The sequence below is a fragment of the Trachurus japonicus genome, chromosome 3, assembly GCF_045865225.1.
Source record: "Trachurus japonicus isolate A0001 chromosome 3, Traja_1.0".
NCBI classification, from domain to species: Eukaryota; Metazoa; Chordata; class Actinopteri; order Carangiformes; family Carangidae; genus Trachurus; species Trachurus japonicus.
The window spans coordinates 11,644,393-11,655,678 of record NC_140909.1 but is presented as its reverse complement, the minus strand read 5'-3'; the positions used below and the strand labels follow the sequence as shown (position 1 = coordinate 11,655,678).

Below are 11,286 nucleotides of genomic sequence, written 5' to 3'. Positions count from 1 at the left end.
TCTAAATGCTGGGTAAGGCAGCAAGCTGTTCACCAAAATATTGGAGTGTTATTCCAAGGTTACATATTGATAAATTGTTTTTGGAGACACAGAGAGATCTGAATGGACTAGATTAGAAAATGATTGCAATGACAAGTTTCTTATCCTAATGAAATCAATTTTTTGTTAGTGAATCCAATTTTAGTCTGAAATGCACATGAGTTTATTTAGCCATGTGCAGAAGTATGAATGCAGATTTTACTTTTGCTCAAAGCTAAATGTACTGACCTAATATTTTTGTACAATCAAGAGTTTGATTTCACGACCTCAGCAATTTTACAATTGAATCACCTGAGTTGTAACCATATTGCTCTATTATTGCATTAGATACAAATCCCAACACCTTTGCTTTTGATGAGTGCCGCTAGCTGCCACTGTAAATGAGAAATGATTAGCTTTAAAAACCAACACAGAACCATGTTATACAAATGCTGATTAGGAAAAGTAGAACATTTGTGAGATCCACACAAATATTTTGACTCCTTTTCCTTTGTCTTCTGTTGTTGTTTTTGTAGCTGGTTCCACAGTTGGTGAGAATCCTGAAGAACCTAATCATGTCTGGATACTCTCCTGAGCATGATGTGTCAGGCATAAGTGACCCTTTCCTGCAGGTAAACCTCCCTCTTTCTTGATGCAGTTCCTCTGCACTGAAGATTGATGTTGATTTGATCTAGTACTTGTACCATAACATGAGCAGTAAGACCAATGGTGATAGAATAAACACTATAAATAACTATTTATCTCTTGACGCAGCATGTTTGAAGTTGTTGTGTCATTAAAAAAAAGCTATAAATGGTGTCAGTGAATTTCTATTAAACAGTGAGATAACAGCCAGATTCAAATATTTGAAGGATAAGTTGGCACCAATACAGAAAGCTAGAGCAGGCTACCTATTCAATATGTCGTCCCAGTGGGGAAAAAAAACAAAAATTCAAATGGCAACAAACCCAAAGTTGACAATTTCCCTGTGGGGACCCATGAAGTGAGTCATATTTGTCAAATAAACTGACAGGACTGGACTGTTTCTCTTTCCTTAGGTGCGGATATTGAGACTACTGCGGATTTTAGGCAAGAGTGACGATGACTCCAGTGAAGCAATGAATGACATTCTTGCACAGGTTAGAATTATATTTCAGTCTTTCAGTCTCTCTCACTCTCACTTCACAGTTCATGTATTATTGTAATTCTGACGTGTGAATACCTGCAGGTTGCAACAAACACAGAGACAAGTAAAAATGTAGGAAATGCAATCCTGTACGAGACCGTACTGACAATAATGGACATCAAGTCTGAAAGTGGACTGAGGGTGAGTTAATTTACTCTTAAGAAAAGCTTAGCAATGTGAAAATATTGTTTTCCTGCCTCAATGACTTTTCTGTCTCCTCTCAGGTCTTGGCCATTAACATACTAGGTCGTTTCCTTCTTAACAATGACAAAAATATAAGGTAATTAATTCACCTACCGCACTTGACCTTGCAACAATTGACTCATCTGCTATGTTGTTATGAACTCGTGTTGACATTTCAAATCTCTACTCCAGATACGTGGCATTGACATCTCTACTAAAGACGGTACAGACAGACCACAATGCAGTGCAGAGGCATCGGAGCACCATCGTGGATTGTTTAAAAGACCTGGATGTGTCCATTAAGAGGTGACTCTTGTGTTTCCACTGCACACATACACCTTTAATCAGAAATTTACATTTCTTATTATGCAGCCAGGCTGTTTCTGACCTTGGCCTATTCCTTTTTTTTTGCCATTGCTGTCTAGACGTGCAATGGAACTGAGCTTTGCCCTGGTGAACGGCAACAACATTCGAGGCATGATGAAAGAGCTGCTCTACTTCCTGGACTCCTGTGACCCAGAATTCAAAGCAGACTGTGCATCGGGGGTCTTTCTAGCTGCAGAGAAGTATGGCACTGGCACACAGACATCACTACACATTGCAACTGCACTTGGCTGCTTTGTAGTAATTTGATGACAGCGTGACCTTGTCATGTGCAATGTTGTGGAAGACATTTTTGGACTTTCATTTTCCATCTTACTGCTGTAAGCACAGATCTATGTCAATACAACCTGTTACAAGTAATCAGACCTGTATGAATTCTATGCATGTAGATTACATACCATGTTAATTCTTTGGAGATGGAATGAAATCCACTTCTTGCTTTACAGAATACAGTATAAAACCTTCATGCAAACATTTCCCTGTGCTATCACAGCGGCAGGGGATGGCTTATGCTGAAATGCTGTATGATGATAAAAAGAGTGATCCATCGTCTGACAGACTATGTTGACACCATAAATTTTTCTGACAGCATTTGTCTCCTGGCTATATAGTTTAGATAATATGTCATTGACTCTTCTCTTTTCTGGGTCTAATTAATGTTTTCTTTGTGCTATAGGTATGCCCCTTCGAAAAGATGGCACATAGACACCATAATGAGAGTCCTGACAACAGTACGTACATTACCAAAACACTCCGGTGCTTCTAATGCCTTTTCTCAGTTCTCATAACAATAATGATAACAATAACTGTTCCATATGACAAATGTACTCCCTGAACCTTGTAAAATACCCTCTGCTTCTTTGTTATTGCAAATCCGCAAATATTTAAGATTGATTTCCACTTCTCCTCGGCATCTGTGCTCACCCTTGCAGGCAGGGAGCTATGTGCGAGACGATTCTGTGCCCAACCTCATCCAGCTCATCACCAACAGTGTGGAGATGCATGCCTACACAGTACAGAGACTCTACAAAGCACTGCTGGATGACATTTCGCAGGTCAGAACAGTTTTGGTTTGGATTAGATTTGGTGCATCTCCCATCTCTGAAGCCCACAGTCATGTTTTTTGATTATGTGGCCTAAGGCACTGGCTGCATCAGAGTGTGACTTATTTCCCTATGTTCTGTAGCAACCTCTAGTGCAGGTGGCATCGTGGTGCATAGGAGAGTATGGGGACCTGCTAGTATCTGGACAGTGTGAGGAGGAGGAACCCATCCAGGTAAAACTAGAGGAGTCTCAGCCAAACACTACACACCTACATATAAACTAAAGACCAAGCTCAGGCATTAGATGAACACTAAATCTGAAGGCGTTGTGTTTTTTCTTCTTTTCCTTCTGAATTAAGGTGACTGAGGATGAAGTTCTGGATGTGCTGGAAGGCCTCCTGGTGTCCAACCTGTCCACACCCGTGACTCGAGGCTATTCACTTACGGCCATCATGAAGCTGTCTACTCGTTTCAGCAGTGTTAAGTAAGTAGTAGTCTTTTACATCTATCCTTGCAGACATTTGGGTGGTGACAGAATACATTTGCTATAATCAATTCTGCCGTTCCTCTCTCCCTTAATTTGCTCCAGCCGAATCAAGAAGGTGGTTTCAATATACGGCAGCAGCATTGATGTGGAGCTTCAGCAGAGAGCTGTGGAGTACAATGCGCTTTTCAAGAAATACGACCACATGAGGTGAATATTCGCATTCATTTTTACTATCACAAGTGAGTTTGGTCCATCTTTGTCCTCCTCCTTATTTTCTGCTTGTTTCTTGACAACAGGCCAGCTCTCCTCGAGCGAATGCCCATTATGGAGAAAACTGCTACGAACGGCCCCACAGAGATTGTACAGACAAATGGGGAGGCAGAGCCCTCTGTTGTGGAAGCAAAACATCCACCACCTGTCACCCAGCCCACCAACCAGGTGAGGGCAGTTGTAACTCATTTTTATGAAGAAATAAAACATACAGTCCTTGAGTAAGTGGAAAAGGAGTCGGCGGAATACTTTTACACTGCATCAGATTTGAAATCACCAGTGACCAGATACAATTGTCTGTGATGGTCTAGGATCATTTTTAAAGATGGAGACCTGAGGTTAAAATGGATGGTTAATCAGAATTTATATTACTTTCTATCTACTGTTTACTGTTCATATTTATCACATTTATTTTTTTATAGTTATTTTGACTAATTGAATAATAAAACATGGTGTACACAGATATACTGTAGGTATTTTATCATTCGTCTGTGTTGTCCTTGTCCCCCAGGCTAATGATTTATTAGACCTGCTGGGTGGTAATGATGTGGTGCCAGTAATCCAGACCACGATGCCCACCAAGCCCGCTTCAGCTGGAGGAGAGCTGCTTGATCTGCTGGGTGACCTGTCGCTAAGTGGTAGGACGCTCTGTTTGGAGCTCTCTATTACCCCACATACAGCAAACCAAGGACCTGGGATTAACTGTTGTCTGCTGCCAGTGTGAATGTGTCTACTTTTAAACTAAAACAATTGGTTTTGGTATTAAAAAAAAAAAGGGAGCACACGTTCCCGAGGGATTACTTGATTTTGATTATTAATATTAGTGGTGACTATGGGCCACTACACCAGAAATTGCACTTGCACATTGTTCATGATGTCGAATCTACAGTCTCAACACTGTAATGCCCTTTTTTTTTTCTGTGATTACAGCTGTTTTGCTAAACCCATGGGATTTTACAAAGTGTTGTACAGATGTTTGTTTGCACTTGTGTGTACAGTATGCTGACAGCAACAACATAAGTTGGTAGCAGTTTGTCAGGAATGCTGCAATGTCAGTCCAAGACCCATTGTGTATTGTATGTGTATGTGTATTTGTACAGTGTTTGTATCCGTGTCCTTAAACCCTGGTGTGTTGCCCCCCTCCCCCAGGAGGTCCAGCCCCTGCTCCTGCTCCCTCTGTGCCCACTTCCCAACCTGCTTTCCTCTTGGATGGCCTCTCCTCACAGCCCTTGTTTAATGACATTGCAGCTGCAGGTGAGAGAGTCTGTTGCTCTCCTTGACCATCTGCTGCCAGATAAGCAGTAGTTTGTGGTAGTAGCCTCATGTATCAGAGCACTCTGTCAGTTTATTTCAGTCTTTCCTGGATTTTCCATGACACATCTATTAAATGATATTAACTCATGCTGATGTCTAAATCTGTTGATGGTATGTTGCTCTGAATTCTCTGTGAAGGTATCCCTCCCATGACGGCATACAACAAGAATGGTCTGAAAATAGACTTCACATTTGAGAGAGCTAACCCCAATCCAAACGTCGCAGTCATCACCATCCACGCTTCCAACTCAACAGAGGCAGATATGACAGAGTTTGTTTTTCAGGCTGCAGTACCAAAGGTGAGCAGGCACAGTTGGATACTGGTTTTAAGTGGCTTAATTGCAACACAAGTCTCTTGTTACTGTTGTAGTTCTACAATATCAATGGCTTATAATTTTCCACTGGTTTTACACAGCAGACTTAATGGCATGCAATGCATCTAATATGTAGATAAAGTGTGCAGAACCCACATGAATGTTGGAAACATTCCTGACAGTAGTGCTTACCCAGAAACTAGTGGTTGGTACTAGTGGAAATTAACCATTAATAGACCAGCATGCCATTTCCTTTTATCCACAGTAGTTTTAACTGGTCCAGTTATTCAGTTGTTTCATTTCCTTCTCTTTCTCTGTTTGTAAATGACTTTTACAGAAATCTTTTGCAACAAGAGATTCTCTAAAAGTTACTGTTTTCTTTTCATGTTCGTCAGCTGTGTTGTTTTCAAAGTTAGACTCGGCTACTCAAAATTATTAGAAATTCTCTGTAGAGTAATAGGCTATTTTTTATTGAGAAATTTTGTTGAGCCAACCAAGTTTCCAAGAATTATATAAGTTCCTTAGTGCCTAAGTGTATGAAAGTGCCCATAGGGTATGAAATTATCAAACCTTAAATGCCTCAACACATTTCTTAAAGAAAACGATCTTGGAACGTCTCCATTAAGTGTCAGTAGGCTATTACAGGCCTTCAGTATTATGGCTCGCCTGACAGCATTACATGTCCTACTGTCTGACAGAAAGAGGAGCCATCAACATGTCTTAAAGATCTGGTGCCATTATGGATCTGGCAACAAAGCTGTTGATGTAAATTAGGCCGTATCACCCATCTTAAAATCACCTTATCTGATCAATAAACTTTTGAAGTGCAGTGGAGTAATTTGAGCTGACTATCTGTGGTCAGCAACCAATCGATAAGAAGAGCATCACCGTTTGATACTGTTGTGATTACCAAGTTTCTCTGCTAGTATCAATACATTTTCATCTCGCGTACTCTCCGCTGTTTGTTTTTCAGACATTCCAGCTGCAGCTCCTCTCCCCTAGCAGTAACGTTGTCCCAGCACTCAACCAGGGAACGGTCACACAGGTCATCAGAGTCCTCAACCCACAGAAGGTGAGTTTTTCTTTCACAAAATTGCCTTTGATAGTTTTTTGTCCTTTGAAGCCCAAAGGACAAAAAGACCTGTGCAGCCTTAAATGATTTGAAAGATTTTCCTCTTTTTATTTATTTATTTTTTAAATTTTAATCATAATCCTGATAAAATTTCAGCAACAGCTACGAATGAGGATCAAGCTGACGTACACCCACAAAGGTTCACCTGTGCAAGACCTGGCTGAGGTTAATAATTTCCCGCCTCAGTCCTGGCAGTGATGAGCTGCTTCTGTTGCTCTTAAACGCCGCCCCCCCCGCCCCTGCCCCCCTCCCCCACCAAGGGAACTATGAAAACGATTTTCCTTTCACCTCCCTCCTTTCTTCCAACGGATCCCCCTGTGACGTCACTGCAGACCGCTGCCCTCGAGTTGCATGGGAAGCAGCAGAGCATCTAACACAGGAGCAAAATACAGATGTTACGAAGACCCTATTGACTATTGACAACATCAGAATAATTGGGAAAACATATCAATCAATGAACTTTCTCTTTTTTTCTTTGTTAATTGGTTTCCATGATCTCTTTGCTTAGTAGTACTGTTTTCCACATACACTCTCTCCACCCAGCACCATTACCACCCACAAAAGCACATACGCACACCATTTACCGTGGTACACTTTACCACTCAAATCACTGTAGAGAAAAAGTGTTGCCCAATGTGAGCACTGCAGTAACCATAGTTTGACTTTTTAATTTACTATCTATTAAAGATGCAGTTGAAACACTTTGCTCCATTGATATTCGTGATTGGCTTTGCATTCAGACTTTTTATATGAACCTTCAGTCCTATGACGGCAGCAGAAAAAGCTTTGAAAGGTCTATTTAGTGCAGTCATAAACTTCTTGGATAACCCCTTTTCTGACCCTCCATATCTTGAGTGATATAACTTGTAAGAGAGTTGTATTCATTTTGAATTACATTAATTTGCTTAAAGCATGTTTGAGCATTGTTAAGATCACAATCACACCTTGACTCAAGCTCGGAGGGGATTTTCTGGTTCTGGTTAGTAGATCTCTTTATCCTATGTTTCTATAGGAAGTAGTCTACATTTGTTTTGTCACAGTGATACAAGCATGAACAGATCCAAGATGCCCAGTTTGATCACCTGTGGATAGTTTCAGAGAACATGCTCAGACTCTCACACAGCTCTTCTAAAATCATCTCATCTGTAGCTTTAGTTTTAGATGTGTATAATAAATTCAACGGTTAATTGCTTTGCATAGCTTGAGGATGTTCATTCGTTAGGATGGATATAATCCAAGCCTGAAATTTATCTGAAGAGACAAGTTGATTGCATTTGTGTTGGGGATCTATGTTTAAACGTATCCTGCATCTGTGTCCTCACGGTCTAGCTTGCTATTTAGATACATTTCAGATTTGTTTAACCTGGTTGAACTTAGTCACCATGCACATACATGTAAATGAAGCTTGTTATGAATGTAGTTACATGCACTGAATGCTTTTTTTTTTTTTCCCTCAAGTCTTCTTTTTCATGGCTGTCTTCTTTGATGGGGACACTCATCTTATTGGCACTATTTTTGTGAAACTATGTTTTATTTCTGCAGTAATTTGACTTAATTATTTATGCCTGATATCAAAGTGATGTGCCTTTCTGACTTAGCTAGATAAAAGCCCCTGAACTATTGAGTTCTGTATGAGCTTTGTTTGTAAGTCTGCTTGTGTGCTGATTGTGTTTTCGATCTGAGAGAAATGGTCCTGATGGATTTGAATTGGTATATCACTTCATTCACTAAGTTTCACTTTCTTCAATTCTGTATCTCATGTAGTCACAAACTTAATAACGAATTACCCTTATGTCTTTTTGTCTTAGTTTTGACAAAAAGTTAAATTATAGCTACACAATCCTGATCGTCCCCCCTCCCCCTATTCTGTGTGGCAGACTGTCCATTAAAATGCCTGTTGGATGTTACTAATGACATGTCCTAAAAACAAAGCAAATCTCAAAGAATATGGCAGCTAAATAGATGTAAACTTTTCATAAGCTGGCATCAAGGTTTAAAGTGTTTTTAAAAAAAAGGTATAAATGTTCTACTGAAGTGAAATGTCATTAAGATTTCCCTCCCGTCAACAAATATTGAAGTGTGAGTTTGGATCACTTGGTGAGGTACTGGGACAGGTTGTTCTGTGGTGACTGTTAGGTTGATTTCTTGGCTCTCGTCTTCTCCAAATCAGAGGTCTGACCATGCTGTTGGGGACAGTAACCTTATTACCTCACAAATGTTCTCTCTTTCTGTTAACTTTTCAGTGGCAGTAGATTGACAGCTTTGTTTTAGTCATGAATTGCAATCAAGGGGAGCGTCTGCATGAGAGAAACTAATGGTAGTTTGTGCATCTCATTACTTAACAAGCTTATAGCAGCCCTACGATGCTGTGTTGAGATCCTCAGATGTTCAATCAGGCTGTATACTTCTTTTCACTATGCTTCACTATCTTCTAACTTCTGTGACCAAATCAGAGAGACTATTAGCTTTGGAAATATTTTTGAGCTATGATATGTGTATATGGAGAAAATTATTTCAGTTTAACTTTTCTGTTAACAAATGCTATATTGGCTTTTTTTCTGTACATATTGAGGGCTTTTACAATTTTGTCTCTTGTACTATCTTTCATCCTTTTTTTTAGATACCATTTTCTAAAATTCCAATTATTCACACTGTATATTGTCTAAATAGATCTAGTCAATATCAGTCTATTAAGACTTCCCTGTATCATCACTCATTCATTGTAAAAGAGATATGATCTGCTGCCTGTACATTGTATATAGTTGTAAAACAAACAAAAGCTGATCAGATTAAATAAAACCCACATGAAGACTTAAATGATTAGCTAGGAAGTATAATTGTATGCATATATGTACAAAACAGAATCTTAAAAGGATGCAATTGAGCTGCATTTGATTTACTATTCTTCATACTTCATTCATGATCAGATGTGTCGTCTTCTTTAAGAAGATAGTCGGTGAGTCAGTAGGCGACTTGTTGGGGTTCCTTTAGGATGTTTAGAAAAGGGTCGAACCCGTCTTAATAGATGCTGTCTGAATAATGTACTGTACTACTGAGAAACTCTAAGCACAGTGCTGCACAGCGGCAGAAGTGGCACCTTACTTCATCTGCTTCCGTGGCCCTCAAACATCTCATGTATACATGCCCTCCTTTGAAGAGGAGCAGGTCTCTTGCCAAGATGTAACTCTTCCCTCTGGCCCTCTATGTGTGGTTTAGTGTTCAATTCACATCACCTAAACCTTGTACTTACAAATTGATTCGTGAAACTATGTCCCTTGATCTTGGCACGTTCGCTCTCATTGGTTTGTCTGCCATGTAGCACCTTTCAAAAAGCATCATGTCTTAATTAAGCAAGGCCGCTTCTAATGCCACACAAGGAGGTTTTAAACCTCACGAACGTGATTTTACTTTATCCCCGTATGGCCAGTAGGTTTAAATTGGAACACAGTTTTATCAGGACAAGAGAAGATCTGCGTTTTTTGTGTCCTAAGTGGTTTTAGATGTGTATGTTGGAGCAGCAGTGTCCTTCCCTGGGTCTGAACAGTACAGGGCTTTCTATTGGCTTGCTTTATTTACTTTTGTCCCTTATTTAATGTTACTGATACTGATGTTTGCCTCTGCATGGCACAGCTTTCAGCTTCACCGTGTAGTCCCCTGATGAAAGGTGGGGCTTTAACACATGATGTAAGATTACTCTGAGCCCCCACTAGTTAGGCAGAATCAGAAAGAAAGGCAATGAATAAAGTCTTTCTCTGTTAGGGTCTTTTTGATTTTTGTGTGATATGGAGTGCTGCTTCACCATCCCCAAAACAAACCTGGGACAAGCCTGTGCTACAAGCTAATAGCCACAAGGGGGAGCTGTGCAAAACGGAAGGCTGACGGGATGGGAAAGGAAGTTTCATACATCTATTCCTGAATGTTTTGTTGGTGTTGTTTGTATTGTCCTATTCAACCAGTGTGTACCCTTGTTAATCACATCCGATCAGTTCTTTCAATGATACCGCTATACATGCAGTTTTAAATGTACAAATGGAAATGAACCCAACATAAGTGCTTTGGACAGTGTAACTTAAAAGGACAAAAAGAAACGGAAACAAGTACCCATCGGCGGTGTGATCAGCGTTTGAAGATATATTAGTGTGTGTGAGTGTGTGTGTGAGAGAGAGCGAGAGCGAGAGAGAGAGAAATAATCATGCTTGAAAGATGGTGTGTGACATGTCTTTTATCTAGATAGGACATGGTTTTTTGGCTGCAATTTCAACTTTCAGCTTCTGAGCTGCATGTGAAAACCAGTGTAAATAATGTCATTTCTACTCTTGACCTGAGATTCTTTTTGAAATGCAAGAAAAGTTCAAATTATAAAATCTGTCACACCACCTTCATGAGTCAGGACTAACATGTACAATAGGACATTGTTCAGATAGTGCTCACAATACTGTTAATGTTTTTAAGAGGGTGTTGAAAGTGCACATCCATCATTTGGATTAATTGGATAGTTGATTTTTTTATTATTTTTATTATTAGTTGGTGTGAATTCAGACTTGGAAGAGTATCTGAATGACCACCATGTTAATTTATCCTGTTTAATCAAAAAAACACATCCATGGTATTTTGAAAACAAAATCTGTTTATAACCCCCAGGCCTGCCCTGACTGTAAAAAACAAACAATATGGTATCTGATTTGTTGGGGGGAGGAGGATGGGGCGTGAGGTTCACTTTTTCCAGTCACATTTGACATGTTGAACCCCAGTTCCATGGCTTCAAGGTGAGTGTGAATGTCAGACTGAAAGTATGAAATGATGATTAAAGATGAGAAGTTGTAAACTATTAAATGGGATATTTTCAATTTATGCTGTGTATTCTTGTCTTTGGGTTGGAGAAAATGATCAAGCGAATAAAAAGTCAAATAAAAATCTAGTTGAACAATGGTACTTTGTTTTCTTGTTTTGAGGGT

The 11,286-nt window shown here is 39.7% G+C and overlaps 1 protein-coding gene across 2 annotated transcripts in view; it reads left to right on the top strand.

Moving 5' to 3' along the window:
* ap1g1 (adaptor related protein complex 1 subunit gamma 1) overlaps nucleotides 1–11,000 on the top strand; it is a 20,073-nt gene extending 9,073 nt beyond the window's left edge. The window contains exons 7-23 of one of the 2 annotated variants that reach the window (XM_085761460.1): nucleotides 555–650; nucleotides 1,077–1,157; nucleotides 1,247–1,345; nucleotides 1,429–1,484; nucleotides 1,580–1,693; nucleotides 1,813–1,953; nucleotides 2,448–2,502; nucleotides 2,704–2,826; nucleotides 2,958–3,047; nucleotides 3,174–3,298; nucleotides 3,404–3,508; nucleotides 3,598–3,739; nucleotides 4,083–4,209; nucleotides 4,721–4,825; nucleotides 5,024–5,184; nucleotides 6,173–6,271; nucleotides 6,428–11,000. In XM_085761460.1, the coding sequence (XP_085617586.1) occupies nucleotides 555–650; nucleotides 1,077–1,157; nucleotides 1,247–1,345; nucleotides 1,429–1,484; nucleotides 1,580–1,693; nucleotides 1,813–1,953; nucleotides 2,448–2,502; nucleotides 2,704–2,826; nucleotides 2,958–3,047; nucleotides 3,174–3,298; nucleotides 3,404–3,508; nucleotides 3,598–3,739; nucleotides 4,083–4,209; nucleotides 4,721–4,825; nucleotides 5,024–5,184; nucleotides 6,173–6,271; nucleotides 6,428–6,529 (1,821 nt within the window). In that variant the 3' untranslated portion in view covers nucleotides 6,530–11,000. The remainder of the gene's footprint in view (nucleotides 1–554; nucleotides 651–1,076; nucleotides 1,158–1,246; nucleotides 1,346–1,428; nucleotides 1,485–1,579; nucleotides 1,694–1,812; nucleotides 1,954–2,447; nucleotides 2,503–2,703; nucleotides 2,827–2,957; nucleotides 3,048–3,173; nucleotides 3,299–3,403; nucleotides 3,509–3,597; nucleotides 3,740–4,082; nucleotides 4,210–4,720; nucleotides 4,826–5,023; nucleotides 5,185–6,172; nucleotides 6,272–6,427) is intronic. The other variant, XM_085761468.1, reaches the window with a different exon arrangement.
* Nucleotides 11,001–11,286: the final 286 nt, after the last annotated feature.